This window comes from Poromitra crassiceps (assembly GCF_964638095.1).
Source record: "Poromitra crassiceps genome assembly, chromosome: 5".
Taxonomy (NCBI): domain Eukaryota; kingdom Metazoa; phylum Chordata; class Actinopteri; order Beryciformes; family Melamphaidae; genus Poromitra; species Poromitra crassiceps.
In genome coordinates, this window is record NC_139642.1 from 33,902,625 (window position 1) to 33,922,085 (window position 19,461).

General features: G+C 43.0%; 1 protein-coding gene across 2 annotated transcripts; it reads right to left on the minus strand.

Moving 5' to 3' along the window:
- Positions 1-279: 279 nt before the first annotated feature.
- Positions 280-17,028, minus strand: sgcg (sarcoglycan, gamma). Of its 2 annotated transcripts, none has more exons than XM_083637969.1 (8): positions 16,846-17,028; positions 12,256-12,450; positions 10,340-10,444; positions 9,005-9,092; positions 6,114-6,233; positions 5,348-5,414; positions 4,338-4,461; positions 280-1,868 (listed from the first exon to the last, which is right to left on the minus strand). In XM_083637969.1, the coding sequence occupies exons 2-8, from the start codon at positions 12,448-12,450 to the stop codon at positions 1,701-1,703; spliced, it is 867 nt and encodes a 288-aa protein (XP_083494095.1). In that variant the 5' UTR covers positions 16,846-17,028; the 3' UTR covers positions 280-1,700. The 2 variants fall into 2 exon arrangements, with proteins under 2 accessions (XP_083494095.1, XP_083494094.1); XM_083637968.1 differs by having other exon boundaries at positions 12,256-12,457.
- Between the last annotated feature and the right edge of the window lie 2,433 nt (positions 17,029-19,461).

Below are 19,461 nucleotides of genomic sequence, written 5' to 3' on the forward strand. Positions count from 1 at the left end.
ACTGTATGTATCCTGCTGGTATTGCAAAACTTGTCCACTAGAGTGCAATAGAGAGCCAAAAAAAACATGGAGAGGAAACCGATAGCATTGTACAGTACACAGTACAGTATCAGTCTCATCCACTGTATAGTCTTGCTGCATAGAGGAAAACAAGAAATAATGGAATTAATAAAATTAAGAGATTGCCATTCCTTTGATGCCTTTGTGTTTGTGTTGCAAAACACAAGATCAGTCTTAAAGATCTGGAAAGATTAAAAAAAGGATGCAGCGTAGAAGAATAGCACAAAGTTTATTCAACATACAAAATGAATAAATACACAAACATTTTATCAAAATATGACAGAACAGAAATGAGAACTGCAAATAAGGAATTTTTCAACCCTATAATAACCCACCACACAAGACCATGAGAAGTTTATATGCATAAAGCATCACATAAGTCTCATATAAATCTATCGTGAATTGACAGAAGCTAGAAAAGCTCAGTGTGACAACAATTGTAAATTGAAGTATCTAATAAGGCATTTAACCTTATAATAAAGGCAAATGTTATGTAGTACCTGTCATGAATATTGTGTGTATAAAATGTTTCAAGGCAAATTTGACACAAGACAAAATGCAAGTAAAACACACTAAACAAAACAAAAAGCAAACTGATTAAAAAAAAACAATTGTTTCACTCTAAAACACAATAGTTAGACCTTTGGTTGTAAATGAGATTGCCGAGCAAAATAGACCAGCTTCCTTTTTTCACGTGGTTGTCGTGTAGTTGCACACCTGATTGCTTGCTTGTGCTGCGCTAACAGATATGGTACAGTAAAAGTATGGGCAAACATACATAAACTCAAAAACAGTAAAACACGTAAATTACAGGTGATGTTATATCACTGACAGAGTAGCAGTGGTATCCTAAAGAGAAGGTATTTTAACCATTGTCATCATAACACTGTCTCTATAAAGCAGGTGAAACAAGATGCAAAGTCTCCTGTTCATCAGTGCCTGTATGTGAATTTCAGCAGCAACAACAACCACCAAATCTCTAATGTGTTTCTGGGTTGGGTATGACATTGACAAAATATACCAAAATTTCTCATGCTTTTTCCCCCAACATAGGCAAAACATATACACCTACAATACAAACACTACACACCAAGGGCTTGGAGCCAGAAGGGCACAAGCAGACTTTGACTGAATACCAAAATAAATTGTCTCTGTATCATCATCATCATCCTCTTGCTATTTTGGACATATTTGTTGATTAATCCAAGCCCTTGATATGTATTGACTTTATTTATTGCACCACAAGATAATATTGCATAGGATGTAAGCTGTTAACCAGCTCCTCATTGCCCAGCCATGATACTGTGTGTATAAAAAACAAATTCTGCAAAGAGCTCCAACGCACTAAGCTACTTCAATTTGGTACAAACTTCCAATTTGTTTCAGTCGAATAGTGAGATACTGAAGTGTATGCCAACTGGCAGCTTTTTTTACAGGCCTTAGTGGCATCTTAGCACTGAGATCACCTTATATCCGCTGTGGTATAAAGGAAAATGATCTAAGCTCTAAGACACTTTCAAGAAACTCGGGCCGGATAAAAAACAGACAGAAAAAAAGAGTTGTGCTTTTTTTTGCCTCCCAGAAGATGCCTGCCGGGGTGTTTCGCGGCAGTGCAGATCCATTACCATGTCAGAGTCTATCTAGCACTCCTGATTCTCGCTGCAAGTGGTGGTGACAGCAGCCTTGGACAGGAAGAGCTTGCCACTAGGACAGACACACACCTCGTAGAGGCCCTGAGCGGTTCCAGAAACCCCTCCTCCGCTCTGGGGCAGGTTCTGCAGGCGCACCGTCTCTGCATCCAGCACCAGCTGCACAACACACAGCATGGAGAGCAAGGACAGTTGAAGGGGGAATACCATGGATCACAGTAAATCACCACGTAGAATAAATACCCTGGAGTTTGTCTTGGTAACGTTGGTGCAGAGACATATGGACAGCAGGGCAAAGGGGCAGCGTAAGACATGGACAGTAAAACTTAATATATACTGTTCATGTATACATTCCACTTAGTAAGCCATGTGCGTACAAGCATTGTGGCATAGATTATAGTTGGGTCTATAGAGGGAAGTGTAGTGAGAGCGTAACCAGTGCATTGGCCCATAAGGAAGAATAGAATGAGATTTACATGATGTAAATTATGAGCATTGGAGCGTTTACATTCCTGTGGCTGAAATACCACTGAGTAGCAGTGAATTTGAGCATTCAAATGGGTTTTCGCTATTCCCCAGGACAAGTTCAGTATGAATTAACATTCATATTGTTCGCTATAGCAAGAGAAGAGAGAGGATCGCTGCCCTGAAACTAATTTATGTTGTCATTGTCACATGAATGTGCTGCTTCAGTGATCATGAATTAAAAGAAGGTCAAAAAGTGACTGGGATATATATACAAAATGTCTGTAGTTGAGCTAGCTGCTGCACCATTACAATAAGGTCCATCAATACATTCTGTTGAGCTAGCTGCACCATAACAATAAGGCCCATCTGGCTGTAAAGTTAAGTGAGTAAGCCTTGTTTAGTATCAAGGAGAAAACACGCACATCCGAATCCAGATTGGGCAGGTGAGGTGCCGAGCTCAAAGGTGAACAAGCAGTGAAAAAGTGAATCAAAAGCTCGCACACTGCATGGGCTCCAGTTTCAGTGTTTTTATTTTAACACCCCAAAAGAAGTGACGTTTCGAGCGTCAAGCTCTTTGTCAGACTGGCATAGGACTGTGAGACGCCATCTTAAATGCATACATTGAGGTCACATGATACACTCACAATGCAATCATGCAGGATGGGTTACAGCTGTGGTTACATGGTCAAAGGTCAAGTGAACTTCTTAGAAGTACTAATTGTATAGAATATACAATATATCAAGTATACTCTTGATCATACATGGTCACACTTCACCTGTTTGGTACATGGTATCTTATACCAAAATTGAGTTATGCAAAGAACAACCTTAACATTTATCATGCTTTATGGTCTTAAGTTGTTTTCATGTATATTATATATATGTATACAATTACCGGTAGTACTTCTAAGAAGTTCACTTGACCTTTGACCATGTAACCACAGCTGTAACCCATCCTGCATGATTGCATTGTGAGTGTATCATGTGACCTCAATCTAAGCCTTGTTTAGGCCAAGGTAGCCCATAGTAGGCCCTGAACCCCAACTCCAACTCTATCTCAATAATGAAGTGAAGAGAAATATGTGGTCCTCATTTGTTAAGTGTGGTAAGACTCAGCCAGGAATTGACCCCGAAACCTCAGCCTCATAAAAAGAAAGGGGGAAAAAACAGGGAAGACACAAACCACGAGGCCACAACTGAATATAAACAATCATTTAAATAAACAAATGTTTTGTAACTCCAAAGAGTAATTGACGCATTGCAGCTCACAGATCAGCATCTTTCCCAGGCTTTCTAGCTTCAGGAAAAGAGCTCTAGTTGTGCACAACTGATAATGTCTGAGGTAAATAGTATGGTGTCCATTTATAAATAAATTGTACTCCTTTTTTAATAGTTCTGCTGAAACGCCAAAGAAAGTACAACTACTGGATGAATATCACTTATCACACCACAAGGAATTGATAACATTAAACATCATGTCCACAATAGAAAGTGGAACTGTGTAGCCTAGCGGGCGATCTGAGGTCTCAATTTTGGAAGAAAAAAAAAGCCCACTAAATAATGCATGATGCAATTTTATAACATCCTCTGTCAGACACAGCAACACTACTCTCGAACTGCCCTTGAGCAAGGCACATAACCCGCAGCTGCCCCCGTAGAGCTGCTTAGCGGCTGAGAGTGGAAGACTGGCTGCACTGGGAAGCTCGCAGGCGTGAATAAGAATCAGAATCAGCTTTATTGGCCAAGTATGTACACATACAAGGAATTGGGCTCTGGTTTGCTTTGCTCTCAAAGTACACACATACAGAAAAAAGAAAGAAAGAAAGAAAGAAAGAAAGAAAGAAAGAAAGAAAGGTATGCACAAGTCAAAAAGGCAAGACAAAAATTATACATTTAGACATTAGCAAAAATGTACAGTTAGTGTGTAAAGTGTGTTGTAAAGTGTCCATTTTAAATGTGTATGAAGGAATGTAAAATTACAGTAAGTATTATATACAATAAGTGTGGTGTAAAGTGTATTTTAAACATGTATATATGAAGGAATGTACAGTGAGACTGTAAGAGTGAATGAGTGAGTGTAAAGCACGTAAAGCATATTCCCTGGGTAAATGGTAAAAAGGTTTGAAAACAGAGCAAAATAAGGAGCAGTGTTTGTCTTACCAGTCCCACACTAGACTGCAGAATAACATCCATGTTGGAAACAGCTTCAACGTTTCCAGCCAAAGCTTTGATATGAACTCCTTTTGGAGCGTCCATAGTGAGAGAGCGAGTGGGACATTCCAACCTAACAGAAAAAATCACAGCGTTATGAACAAATCACACTCAGCTCTTTCCTTTCTATTCATACTTTGAGTGTACAAGGAGCACCTGCTCTTTGCAAGAAATAGAGATGAATCCAAGTGAAATCAGATCTGATTCAATTTGATCCCTTATTCATTTCACATCGTAAAATCCACTTCAGTCACAAAGCTGTGATGTGGAGGAAGGTGAGGTGACGGGCTGCATTCATTGTGTCAAATGTTTTTTAATTTGTTTTATACTGTCTTATCGGCCGTACCAGCCGCTGGCTCATCTCGTTCTTAAGTTATTAGTGTTGTCTTATTTTATTTATCAGCCGCACCAGACGTATGCTCTTTTATATTGGCCCATCGTATGTCTAAATGTTGTTACATTCTGATTATTTATGACATTGTATGTATGGTTTGCATTTTATGTTTTTATGTTTCAAGCCTCTACGCCTTGCTGTAATCCAATTTGCCCTTTGGGACATTAATAAACTACTTGAACTTGAACTTGAACTGCAATGTAGTATTAAGAATCAGGGTTCCCACGCCTTCTTAAACATCAAATTCAAGCACTTTCCAGGCCCAATTCTATCAAATTCAAGGAACCAACACATAGTTTGAGACATGGATCAAGGTTAACGGTCACAACACTGAGAATGTTTATAATGAGAACTAGCAGGCTTTACAGAAGAAGCTCACAGACAACAATTAAAAAGAGAGACAGGCTCAATTTCTATTCTTCCACAAAATCTATAAATTATTTGTATATTCTGTCCAATAAACACAATGTTACTACTCTTCCATATACTATTATATGATTTGCAGGACTCAATTTTTGTGTATTTTGCAATAACACGATGAATACAAACTGGTTTTAAGGCTCACCTCATGTCTTCAGAGGACTTCAGCGACGGCGTCTCCACTGAATGCTGGAACAGCGCTCCTTCAGGACCTGATGGAAGAAGAGAAACATACAGTTACAATATGGTGTTAGAGAGAAGTCTGTACATGCCAAATAATATACAGTACCGGTAGTTCCATTCCAGTCAGGACCTGAAGGACAGAGGCTGGGACTTTCCGCTTTGGCAAACTGCAAACTGAGCTGTGCCGTTCTAGTACATCACAGGAATAAAGGGTTCCTTAGTGTCAACATACTGCTTCTATGAAGCATTTGTTCTTTAAAGAGAACAGTGGGCAGCCCTCTCACTTTTTAGGACTGTATTTCACAAAGTGCTAAAGTAGAGCGGGGGAAAGATTAGGTTGAGACTCAGGAGAGAAAACCCTTGACAGGTTTCGATCCCACGGGCCCTGTCTGCTGGTCACTGCAGCTCAAAATGAGCTGGACATAACAAAGTCATCAGCTGACTCTCCCTTCAACACTAATTAGCCATCACAGTTGTGCGGCAAGCGACCGGCCGTCGATACACATACTGGTCACTGAAGGAGAAGAGGACAGGACAGATCGAATCTGTTATAAGGTATGGTCCCATATGTCCGAATTTAATACTTGATTAGATTTAGCTATCCATGCGATGAATCTAGATTTGATTAATTCAATTCAGTTCTGTTCACCTCTGTTAACATCTGTGAGGTATTTTTAGGACAGCAGGTGGCAGCCAATGAAAAAAAAAAGTGGCAGCCAATGGTATACCTGTGATGCGTAGTTTGCCTGGTCCAATCACAGCTTTTTTGCCATCTGCAGAGAACAGCATGTTTTCATTGTGGGACTTAATGAGTAGATCCTGGGCGTGTGCCTGCGCCTCCCTTGGACCTACAACAACAACAACAATCATATTAGTTACTAGAGGGAAAAAAGACAATTGAGAAATCAAAGAAACTTCACAACACACAACCCAAAAGAAAATATCCCATTCTTCTCAAGCAAATCTCTCCTCCTGATCCTCCTTTCAAAGCTGCTATGTCATGATGAGACCCATTGATGCATTATTATGTGTGGAAAATCTTGACAGGGTGAGTAAACTCAGTCAGCACAAGGCTCTACCATTAAGTTAACGTATAGAAATAATTGATATCTTACAGATCGAAATAGGTGAGTAAACTCTATTTCCCAAATTGAAACATTGTTGATTGAGTTTATCTGAGTCAGTGTAGGAAATTAAAACATGTTTTGAGGGCAACTTTTGCCTCCACTGTCTAAAATTTTGGGGGCACTTAAAAAATAATAATTAGTGCATAAAGTTGCTAAAGCGTAGTGTGAACAACAGTGATGTTTGTGTGAGTGTCTTCATCACCTTCTGCCAACCAGCTTGCCGGTGCTGAGTGTGTTAAAGATGGAAATGGAAATTAAATAAATTGAACAAGAAGAAAATGATCACATTCTTGGGGCAATTTTTGCCCCTGGATCATTGTTTAGGGGCATTCTGAGATTTCATGGGGCAATTTTGCCCCTGGCTAAATTCCTACACTGATCTGAGTTCACCCTTAAGGCCACTTTGCTGATTTTCAGCCAGCTTTGTATCATTACAACATCAATAGTATATGCAAATGAACAATGTTTAACTTCCTTCCATCTTGCCTGGACTGAGAGCTCCCCGTTCATTCGCACAACTTCCTGGTCCAAATTATTTCATAATGGTGTCATTGGTCCACAAAGTTCTGTGAATGAAGGTAGAGAGAGCAGTAATGCCAGCAAGCGCGGACGGACTGGGACAATCGTGAGAGCCAATAGGCCAGCTCAAGTCATATGACTATTAATATCATCACCCTATTTCAACTAACATAAATCATAGCGAAAAATACTTTGTCGCTGAAATCTCCACGAGGATAACTAAATAGTTGTAATTGAGTTCAAATCACATATTTTTTCAGTCTGGTCCATCCAAAATCTGACTATCTGATCAGCAGTTATTGCTCTGAAATAGCAAATGCATGTCTTTGTTTTTTGTTGTGGAATAATGTTATGAGATTTGATTGACAATTAATTTGATTGTGAAATTGTTGTGATCACAGTCAGCACTGTGATGTCCACTCCACAAAGACTAGTAGCCTACTTGATGCACATTTTTGTTTTTAATATAAAAACAAGTTTATGTCATTTATGTAACGTTATGTAAAGTATATTCCTGTCTCGTCATTTATTTTAGTCTGTGCTGTCGCAGGGGGCGGCAGTTAAGCTAGGGAAGCTTTAAGCCTGCCGCATTTACTGCTGGCTGTGCACGCTACACTTGCAAATGAGGGAAACCTTGATTCTTCGACATTCTAAATAAAGGTTTGAATGAATGAATACCGACATTTCGTTTTTAAACTGTCCCCACTCTGCGGTTGGACGTGACACACGCTGTTGGGTCCATGTTCTGAATACATTATATTAGTTCAAGGTGAAACCAGTTGTTTCAGCAATGGGAGAGCTCAGTAGGTAAGCGTGTTCAAGGTGTAGGTGTAGGGTTCAAGACCCGGTTGGGGTGTTACTTCTTTTTTTCTTTTTTTTTGCATAAATTGTTAGTCTGTACATAATATTATGTATAAAGCTGCTGAATACACACTGTGTACATAGCAGAATAACTGAATATGCCCATTCATGGTATGGTCATATTTCTATGTCATCTCGACGACTTGGAAATTACGTCTAAATCATCCCCATATCGGCTGTGATTTGGCCTAGTCCTGGATCATCATGATGGCCATCATGATGTAATTTTGCTTGCTGGGATGATAGTGATAATGATAGGGACAGTAATAGTGACACCATGGCAAAACTGCTCCAAATGACATCATTATGATATCATTTGGCCCAGGAGGTTCTGTGAATGAATGGGGAGCTCTCGGTCCAGGCAAGATGGAGGGAAGTTAAACATTGTTCATTTGCATATATTAGTGATTTTGTAATGATACAAAGCTGGTTGAAAATCGGCAATGTAGCCCTTTAACTACATCAACGCTCACAGCCTGGTAACAGGCAAAGAAAGGGAGATTAGTCACATACCAAGATAAGCCAGTGAAATATTTTACTGTCTTCAATACCGACGTCTTTCAGCATGACCTGTGCCTCAAGCAGAGACCAGGCCAACTAACTGCCCTTTAAAGGTTTTCAATTTTACTAATCAAGGGCGACATGGATGCGGGCTATGATTTTTATGGCTTAATGATAAAGGACACATAACGGCACTGTGAAACACCGTAATTAGTCTGGTCATTTGTTGGCCTTTTAATTATGACAAACACCTCAACGCGCCCCACAGACAGTCATAAAAGATGCACAAATATGAGCGTCCAGGGCCCTCGGGCCCTCCGTGTAATACAGGACGTTCCAGAAGTGATCGCAGAAGGAGCAATGTTGGATCTAATGGATTTTAAATGGAAATCCAAGAGATTATAAATGGAGAGATGACATTTTGTCACTGTTAATGTTGGATGAGAAATCGCCGGCGGACAAGTGCATGAATGACTATTGCCCTCATATATCAGTTGAATACTGTACGAATGGACATGTGCTCCGTGGGTGTGGGTGTGCGTGTGTGTGTGTGTGTGTGTGTGTGTGTGTGTGTGTGTGTGTGTGTGTGTGTCTTCTTTTCAGCCTCTTACCCACGAATACGCTTCCTGTGACATCACCGTTTTCGTTGCGGGCGTTAAGGGAGATGTTCTCAGATGAGTGCACGAGGAGTGAGGAGTCCTGCAAAACAACACATGATTACCATGAACATCCTGCACAAAAGCAGTACTGACTGCAACAGAGAAATGAGGAAGACATTTAAGCTATTTTAAATGTCATAAAAAAGCAAAGTTTTTCTCATTTATTTAAACACAATAACAAACACATAAACGGCGCGATATTATTTAGACAGAGGATCATCCGTGCAAGATATAAGACACAAGGTAATTGAGAGGCTATCGTAGTAGATGTGGCATCAGCATGCAGAAAGAAAGAAGTAGGAATTCATAAAATGCTTAAGTGAGGCAATAAATCACCAGCGCAGTGGAAAATCATACCTTCCCAGTTCACTGTGAGGAACCCCTGTTTATAAAAGATGACCCAAGAAAGTAGCTTTAATCCAGAGAAGGAGATAGTGACTCAATAAAGCCTGAATCTCATTAGAAAGCCATAGAATACATTAGGGCAAGTGTCAGTCCATAAATGGGGAATACATTGCCTTTTTAATGAGGCCCATAAAGAAAGGAATAATGCAAAGAAAATTGCTGCTATGAGCAAGAAAACCCATAACATGTAAACAACTGCAGCAAAGTGTTCCCATCTGCTGCGAGCAGGCCTGCCGTAAACTCCTCTCCACCACAAACATCCAAGAGGTTAATGGGGAGCTCGCTGCACCGCCACATGCACTGGGAGGCTCTGCCAGACCCAGTCCGTTCTGACACATTTCTCACTCTCTGAGTCAAAAAGATTCAATTCAGCTACTAACGCTCGGCACAAACTGCCTCAGCGCCTGCAATCCATTAGATTTAGATGATAATAGGAAGTGTTGTCTGCACAGATTGAACAAACAAACGACTTGAACCTCAGCAGACAGCGAGATGAAATAATGGTCTACTTAATTTAGCATGAACCAGTCTAACTGCTAGACTGGAAGAGGAGACAGCAGGACGGAGAGGGAGAGGGAAGAGAGAGAGAGAGAGTGTGTGTGTGTGTGTGTGTGTGTGTGCGCGTGCGCCTGTGTGTGTGTGTGTGTGTGTGTGTGCTTGTGGGCCTGTGTGTGTGTGTGTGTCTGAGTGTGTGTGTGTGTGTGCGTGTGTGTGTGTGTGTGTGTGTGTGTGTGTGTGTGTGTGTGTGTGTGCGTGCGCGTGCGCCTGTGTGTGTGTGTGTGTGTGTGTGTGTGTGTGTGTGTGTGTGTGTGCGTGCGCGTGCATGCGCCTGTGTGTGTGTGTGTGTGTGTGTGTGTGTGTGTGTGTTTGAGAGTATCCTACTTTTCTGGAGTGGATCTCATGAGCGTAGAGAGGAAAGAGGAACTCGGACTCGCCCTCCTCCAGCTTCACCCCATCCGAGTTGACTTGCAGGAGCCCCATCCCGTCCTGCAGTGGCAGCCACAGTAATATAAAGAGAGACAGAGTTATGCAGTCAGACAGATACAAGACATACGCTAACAAGGAAATTGTGCTGATCCGCAAACAAAGCTGAATCTATTTAACTCCAAACCAACTCAACAGCATTTCCTCCGAGGCTGCAATCCAAAGTATGGAAAGTTAGGAGCTGAAGGAGATTGATTTCATCATCCTATAGCCTAGGAGCTATGACCCCCTGTAACAGAGTTCACACATTTCCAAGCGTGTGAGATATAGTATAGCATACTGCATAGTGTATAGCAATACACCCTCTAGGGCTTAGAGCAAATGTACAGTAAACCAGTAAAACAGGGCTCTGTGTGCCATGTTCCCACTGCAGGTGTGGCCCTTAAGGGGTTTCAGCAGACTATATTATAAAGCAAACTGATTATTATACAGCAAAACACTCAAGCATAATAATACCCCATCATGGAGTTTAATGTGTAAGAGGATGCTTTGAATTAGTTAACTAAGCAAGAGACATTATGGAATCTAACATAATTATGTATATTGCTATTTTGTTTAGTGTTTGTGTTACAGTATGTAGAAGATGTCAAGGGGCAGCTTAAACATGTATGTTGGTAGCATGGCGTACTACATGGCTATAATAAGTCAAGTCCATTGTCGAGTGTGTAGAGCAGGATCAAGAAGCCTGCGTACGAAGGTTTTGGTTTCGTTGTCTTCAATGTCTTGTCATTTTTATTTACTTGTTCTTTTAATTTTTTTTTTTTTTCTTTTCTTTTCATTGCCAATACCACTCTCATCATGTCTTATCACTCTTACGTCTGATAGGTGGAGGTGTGTATGTATGTGTGTGTGTGTGTGTGTGTGTGTGTGTGTGAGAGAGAGAGTGATATATACACACACGCACACATATATATTGCATTATCTGTCTTTTCTACTATATTTCATACACAAGGGCCTATGTATACAGTATGTATGAATGTGATGATTTTTCTTATGAGAATATAAATAAATCAGATATAAGAAGCCTACGTACATACAGGGAAGTTCAGAGGTCAGAGAGAGAGCTAGTGCCACGATGAAGAGATGATAAGCATTGCTGACCAGTGACCATTGTGTTGAATGTTTTGCACAGGTAACTCCCCCATGAATAAATGTGTTGCACCAATTTGGGCCCAGCGCTTCATTCTGTACCTGTAACATGCAGGCACTTCACAGCATCATGTGCATGTATGTGCATGTATGTATGTATGTATGTATGTATGTGTGTGTGTGTGTGTGTGTGTGTGTGTGTGTGTGTGTGTGTGTGTGTGTGTGTGTGGGTGTGTGTGTGTGTGTGTGTGTGTGTGTGTGTGTGTGTGCGCGCACACGTGCGCACGTGCGCGGCGCATGTGTGTGTGTGCGTGTTTGTTGTGTCTCAATTACTCCTGCATAAATCCACCGTTGCCATCTGGACCTCAGACAAGGAGTTGACAATGCTCCATGCAATAACAACCACATAAATTATGCTGTTTAGACACACAAATAGCAGTAAACTGTACAGCATGGAGCACCAGGTGACCCATAGCGCATATCAATGTGATGAACAGTGCATAAACGGGCAAAATAATAAGTAGAGGTTAATAAAATGCTTAGGTGAGGTGGCATTATCATGCAAGTTTGCAGCCAAAACCTCCACACTCTGACCACGGCAGAGGGAAACCTGACACTGAAGATATGAAGGAAGAATTGAAGGAAGGAGGGAAGGAAGCATAGACGGAAGGAAGGAAAAGCATCCCAGCAGAGAAAGGAGGCGCGGCCGGGCGAGTCAGGCGTACCGTGTTGAACCACATCACCCTGAGGATCCAGATGGTGAGGGCAAAGTTCACCACCAGGATGATGATGAGCAGCAGGACGAACAGGTAGAGGCAGCGCTTCCTCCAGCCGTAGATGCCGATCTTGTAGACGTGGTCGGGCAGCGGCCGGGGGGCACCGCTGCCCTGGGTGCTGGTGACATACTGCTCCCGCACCATCTGCTGGCTGGAGACCACACACACACACACACACACACACACACACACACACACAGTCACACACACACACACACACACACACACACACACACACACACACACAGACACAGTCACACACACACACACACACACACACACACACACACAGAGTTACACACACACACGCATACACACGTCACAGATAATGGAAATCAAACACGACATAAACAGAAAAAATGCTATTCTCCCAGGCTGTGATTGGATATGACATGCCACAGGTTAGAGAGAACTGTACTGTACTTGTTCAGGATGATAGAAAATATGGCTACAACAGTCATGTATGTCTTGAATCATAGGGACAAGTAACAGCATGTTGTCTTGCTTGTGTCTCTCTTGTTCCCTGCAGTTTGTAGAACCTGAGTTCAGTCTATTTGTTCTGAAAGCGGCCAGCTTCATTGTATGGGCAATGCCTTCTTGCACTGCAATACAATGCCTTCTTCACACAGTCAAGTCATTCATGAGCTCACCCACACACACACACACACACACACACACACACACACACACACACACACACACACACACAGACACACACAGACACACACACACACACACACACACACACACACACACACACACACACACACACACACACACACACACACACACACACACAGACACACACACACAGACACACACACACACACACACACACACACACACACACACACACACACACACACACACACACACACACAGACACACACACACACACACACACACACACACACACACACACACACACACATACACACGCACACACACACACAGACACACACACACACACACACACACACACACACACACACACACACACACACTGATGCAGTGGAGAGCTGGCCCGTGCCCCAGTGGAAAAGTTGACTGGTTTTCCAGCAGTTTCTCAAACAGCGCTAAAGGCAGAGGAAAAAGCCACTTACAGAGGCAGGACCTTCTGGCAACACAGCGGGCTATCAATGACAGAAAACAACTCAACAAGCGGGTGAATGTCAGCACATTTCAAACCACAGTCAATTCTATAAGATATGACACCAAACAGTCATTTTCTCTTCTACGCAGTCAGTTCACATCAGGACACATTGAACTCCAACCGCCAGAATGCAGAAGGGAGGAACGCGCGTCCCCAGTCAGCAGATTTAGACTGACACAGTGTCAACGGGGAACCTTGGGGACGGATATCACAGCGACACGGAGGAGAGTGTGTGTGGTGTGTGTGTGTGTGTGTGTGTGTGTGTGTGTGTGTGTGTGTGTGTGTGTGTGTGTGTGTGTGTGTGTGTGTGTGTGACGCTGCTCAGCTTCACAGGGGTGGAGAAAGGACCGGTGTCACTTTCCATTGATTCATGGGCATGAATAACCAGCACAGGCTGCAGTGAAGGCTACTCTCACTAAAGGCTGGAGGAAAGGTTTGCACGTTGGAGATTATACGGCTCAATAAAACACCCGCTGGGAAAATCTTTACCTCACTTTCTCCACTCGGAAGCCTAAAAATAACAACTTGTTGACAGAATGAAACGCATAACAGTGATCAACATGCAGAACTGCATTTTGACATGGATGAAACACACACAGACACAGACAGCAGCCTCCTCCAAACAAACAAGACTCTTCTCAAACTTCAGTCAGCTCCCCAAAGGCACCGCTGTTCTCCTGCTTGCCGCCATATCTCAACTTGATGGCAAAAGTGATGTGAACAAACACACAGCTAACATCTTCTCAGCGGCGCGCTTCATCCCTGACAGGGACCAGGCTCCAGTGGCCAGGCTGATTTCCATACGGGACAGATGCTGCTGTATCTTACAGCCACAATAAATATGCTTTCCATCATGTTAAAGGAGACACTTCTCGTACCCGACAATCATTCTTTCTTGACATTAAACAGATGTTGGGCCAGGGAAGGAACATCGTCCCCTCTGTGACCGACTGGGCTGACTGTCGTCCAACAGCGACGATGCTACCGGAAAAAGGCGTAGTACGGACTTTGCTTATCAATGACAGGATGGCGTCAGCCGTTAGATCCGCAAACATTTGCATCAAACTCAACTGAGCTGTGGTTTCATGAGTGATGGTGGCTGTAGGGTCCAGGAGATATGTCAGAGAGAGGATGATGAACGCCTCGTCACCGTGGCCCCAAACCGCTCGTTCCCCCGCTGTTATGCAGTAAACACAGGGAGGAGGCGTGTTGGCATAAAGGCCCAAGAATATCTCTCCAAACGACAAAGCCCACCACACCACAGGCCCTGTCACACAGGCCCGCCAAGCCCGGCTGTGATGAATAGCCCCTATTTCACAACTAAACAGATGAACGTTGCACGAACCCCCCCCCCCCCTACACCCCCCAGCAACAAACATATTCACCTCGCACTATTCCTAAAGAGGATGGGCAGGAGCGAGGGCTGATAAGGGCCATGTTATTATTTATTTGTCCATATCTCGCCTCATTTGTATTCTTTAATCAGACTTGCGAGGGGGAAAAAAGTCATAATGACAAATTGAATCTCGGCAACACAGCGGTGCCATGGCGACGTATAGCCCGAGTGTGAGCTACAGTGTAGAAGAACTCTGCTCTTACTGATAGGGGGCTAGTTCCATCAACGTGGATTCAACCTGGCTGGAAAGAAGCTGGGAGGTTTTTCCAAGGGAGTTCTCCATGGAAGGAGGAAAAAAAAGGCACTAAGGTTAATCAATGTGTGAAGGAAACTGACCCGTGCACCATCCCCATTCCCCCCACTATACCCATTAACACTATGTGCAGCACACTGTGCAATTTAGCTAAATGAACCGTCGGTGTGCTCAGATTTTGTTCATCATGATGTTAATGAATTTGATGTAAGCCATTCTAACTAAATTAGATGAGCACATTAAGAGGCCTGGTACATCGACACTGAGGGGAGCAGTGAAGCTGCTTCAGGCTGAATCTTTCGGCGTCTTCTGGCTCCAGTTTCAGAGCACCAGCCCAGCCACAGACTGAGCCTTCCTTAGCAACCCAAATAAACAGTCCTCGAACAACCTCACCGCTGCAGCACCAAGGCAGGAATGCTCAATTTATGGGTCTCATGATCCAGAGCACAGCCTGACCTTACCGCCTTTAAGAGAACATGATGTTTCGGAGGTTTTATCAGGTCCATGCCCGAAGCTTCCCAGTATAGGAAAACGGGTCTATGATCACTGACAAAAAAGACAATATATCGCAATGAGGTTATTCTCAGTCTAAAAGACAACTTTAATCCTAAATCAGTGCTCCTACTTTGAGAAGATGTGCATTTACGGATCCTACAGTAAGGACAAGAGTGATTGGTAAATCACAGCTCTCTAACATGTTCCCCCCCTCCTGAGATGAAGAGTATTGGGTTCAGCACTTAGACATTTTACCAGGGCTATTTATCTTAGGGTACCCTCTCAATTAACCTTAAACGAGTGATGCTCCCTGCCTGGCTCTGTCTCTCCGTCTGTGACCTCTCTAGGTGAGAGCTTCTGGGTGCCGGCGGGGAGAACTGGGCTAACTGCTTGCCTAAAATCCACCAGGGTCCTGCTGTAATTGAGAATCCAGGCTTCTCCCTGAGCCGCAGCTTGCTTGACCTGACCAAATGCCAGGAGTTTTCAGAGAGCACCCTGGAGCTGGAGGACATTCGCCTGTAAAGACGAAGGGGGCAGGGGGGGTAAGAACAATACTCAAAGCAGGAGCTCAGATGTTGAGCAGCCGCCCGGAAGGCAGCGAGGGAAAGCCAAGCGCAGGGCTCCAGCCTCTGAGTTCCTGCCTGTCTGTCTGGGTAAGTTGCTGTCTTCATGTCTCCACTCTGCTGTAATGCCTTGCCTGCTAAAAATAGGACACAGCATTGTGAACTAAATTTAAAAAGAGCCACAGGATACACGTCACGCGCGCACGCACACACATACAGTACTGCCTGGCTCGAACTAATGAACAATGATATGACACCGGGGATATGAGTATTACTCATAACATACATAAATCATCACTGCTACTCTTCACGCCAAGTTATTTCTGTATTTCAGTGTTGCCGGCCATGTAAGGTAAAGCAGTTCACAGCTCGCAGGCAAAAATCCTGCTTTTCCAAATCCCAAACTATTCTCTGTAAGGACATGCACGTAAACACGAGACACACTTGAGTGGGAGACTCGGACACACAAACACATACAGTAGCCAACACACACACACACACACACACACACACACACACACACACACACACACACATGCAGTGGGAGTAGGTCAAAGTTTGCACTGTAAATGTGGAACTTTGATCTACAGAAGGAGGGAGACATGAGAGCAGACTAATGACATGGACTCACGCTGAGGAATCACAGTGGACAGCAGACAGAAAGAGCCATGCGGCTTACCTTGGTGTGCCGGGGGCACAGCAGTCCTCTTCCCAGTGAGCAGTGAGCAGAGCCTGGGCTTGTGCGAGCAGCTGAGAGGGAGGCAGGAGCGCTGGAGCTCCACAGACTGTCTGTCAGCCACTCAACAGCTGCGTGCCATAAATCCAGCTATGGACGCGCCTCAGCTAATCGCCACCAGACGGCGCTCCCACTTCCCCGCGTGGCTCTCTCCCTCTGACTGCCTCTGCTTTGGGCTCACCCTTCTTACACATTTGATGATCCTCTGTGTGTGTGTGTGTGTGTGTGTGTGTGAGGGGGAGTGAGAGAGAGAGAGAGAGAGAGAGAGAGAGAGAGAGAGAGAGAAACCAGAAACTGCCCTCCCTGTGGGGAGAAAAGCGAGTGTGCAGTATTAGCTGCAAAATATATGAATTATTGTCATAATGTAAGAGAAACAATCTCTGTAAATGTTTGAGACAGCTCTCCATGTTATTATACCCACCAGTATGTTTATTGGTATTTCATGTTTTTATTATATTGTAGGCCTACATGATTATTGTTATTTGTATATTGTTGTACCATGTGTGTTCATTTTCAGTACTTTGGCAATATGGGCTTGTAACTTGTCATGCCAATAAAGCTCATTTGAATTTGAATTTGAATTTGAGAGAGAGAGAGAGAGAGAGAGAGAGAGAGAGTGAGTCTGGAAGCTCACTCTCAGAGAAACCACCCATATGAAAACCAAACCAAATTTCTAACACAATCTGGGTTCTGCCATGTGTTGTCATGCATACCAGTGAGTCACTTCCACTGCCCAAACCCAGGCTCCAGTCCAGGCTAATTTGAGACTTCAGTCATGGCTCTCGACGCAAAGTTAAGCCGGGCTTTCAGAGAGCTCCAAGACGCCGTGTGACAGCCGGGAGAACGGCTGGACCTTGAAGAGGGCAGCAGAGAGGAGACAGGCAACAGGCAGCACCCGGGTATTAATAGACACAGGGGTGTAATTGTAGCAGTGGCTGAAAAGTGGTTTGCTGAGCGGAATAGTGCACTGTTCTGTCTATTTCATCATCACCAAATATGGACCATTTCCAAAATATTTTAAATTACATACCTTTTTTTGGTCAATAAGCCTATACCTTTCAATAATGCCAAAATATAATAGAGGATCCACTCTATATTAGTATTTTAAGTGTTATCCTTTTGACAAGTAGGCTACAGATTAAGTTAACTCGTTCAGTTTAATTTGTGCCGTTTAACACTTTGTAAGAGTAGGAGTCACCCTTTTCAAATTGTGGCGATCTCATTTTTGGAATATTGTGGATATATAATTTTGGAATGAAATGCTTAGTAAAAGTAATGAGTAAATAAGTAATGGGGGAAAATATGGTGGAGATTTGAGCAGGACCTGAAATGTATCTAAACCTAAAGGTCATAAAGGAAATGTAATCAGGGTATATTTCTGGGAGTAGCCTATGTTGTTTCTGTTTATTAACCTTAACTGTGTGTGTGTATAAATATATATTTAAATATATATGAAAATATTGTTTGCACTATATTATATAATATATAATGTGGGTGTAAATGCTCGAATAAACCCACAACTAGAATCCCACTCATTTTCAATGAAGTAGCTCTGGGAAAGTCTCCTAAAACATCAGAATAGGTCTTTCTATCTAGAAAAGTAGCCAAAGGCCTTGTTCACAAACATTGTTTGTACTATCTGAAACTTGAGGATGTGAATTCTTTCAATGCTTATTCTTTCAATAATCAATGCACTTTAGCCAGTACTTGACAATCAATCATATTTCATTAGATCAAGAAAGGAAAATGGGTCATCTCATCCGTTTCTTGCAAAAATACAAATGTGCAAATCCTATTTGACAATAGAATGATGCCATGACAAATACATGTTATCCAATAGCCTACAAGAGAATTAAGACAATTTGTCAGCAAGTTAGCTGCATGCCTTGACATCATTTGCTTTAATATGCCAGTGGTCCTCCATCGGAAAGGAGCAAACCAGCAGATGGATTTGTTTAGAAATATAGGCTATGGATCTTGACTATGAAATCCAATAGGGTGAATGGAGATGGGGGAAAGCCATTCCTGCAACACGCATTTCAATGTCACAGACCTCGACTCCTGAAGACAAGCCATTCATGAGGTAAATCAATGAGAAGTCACGTCCGTTGAAAAATACTGACAGTAATTGTTTTTTGCTCTCGCAGGCAGACATGCCCAGCCAGAGGAGCTGCCGGTGGCCACTAGGTGGAGCATCTGTCACTGATGTGCATCTGCTGCAGTTTGTTGTGCCATACTGCTGGAGGTAACTGCGCTGAGCAGTGACAAAGGGGACGTCTGACAGCATCCATCAGCAGACTGCTCTGTCTTCCAAGCATGTTCCAAGCCCCAAGCTAGCCAAACTGACAGCCAAGATAGCTTCTTCATTTCATACCACTTCTTATCAATAACTCATAACCCTCCGCTGCCTATGGCTAGTCACAGCGCATTGGAAGACATATAAATGATGAATGTCCTGCAGAAAGTTAAAAATGGTCCAACTTATACTGAAAACAAGATCAGATGGGCCGGGGTGTCGTCTCTAGGAATTGACTGCATGACAACACCAGGTTCAGTGAA

Excerpts from the sequence above, each read along its gene's own strand:
- sgcg (XM_083637969.1), bottom strand. The coding sequence starts at position 12,450 with ATGGTGCGGGAGCAGTATGTCACCAGCACCCAGGGCAGCGGTGCCCCC. Across the intron at positions 9,093-10,339 it reads ATGAGATCCACTCCAGAAAA|GACTCCTCACTCCTCGTGCA; the intron begins GTAGGATACTCT and ends GTTGTTTTGCAG. Across the intron at positions 1,869-4,337 it reads TGCAGTCTAGTGTGGGACTG|CTGGTGCTGGATGCAGAGAC; the intron begins GTAAGACAAACA and ends TGTGTTGTGCAG.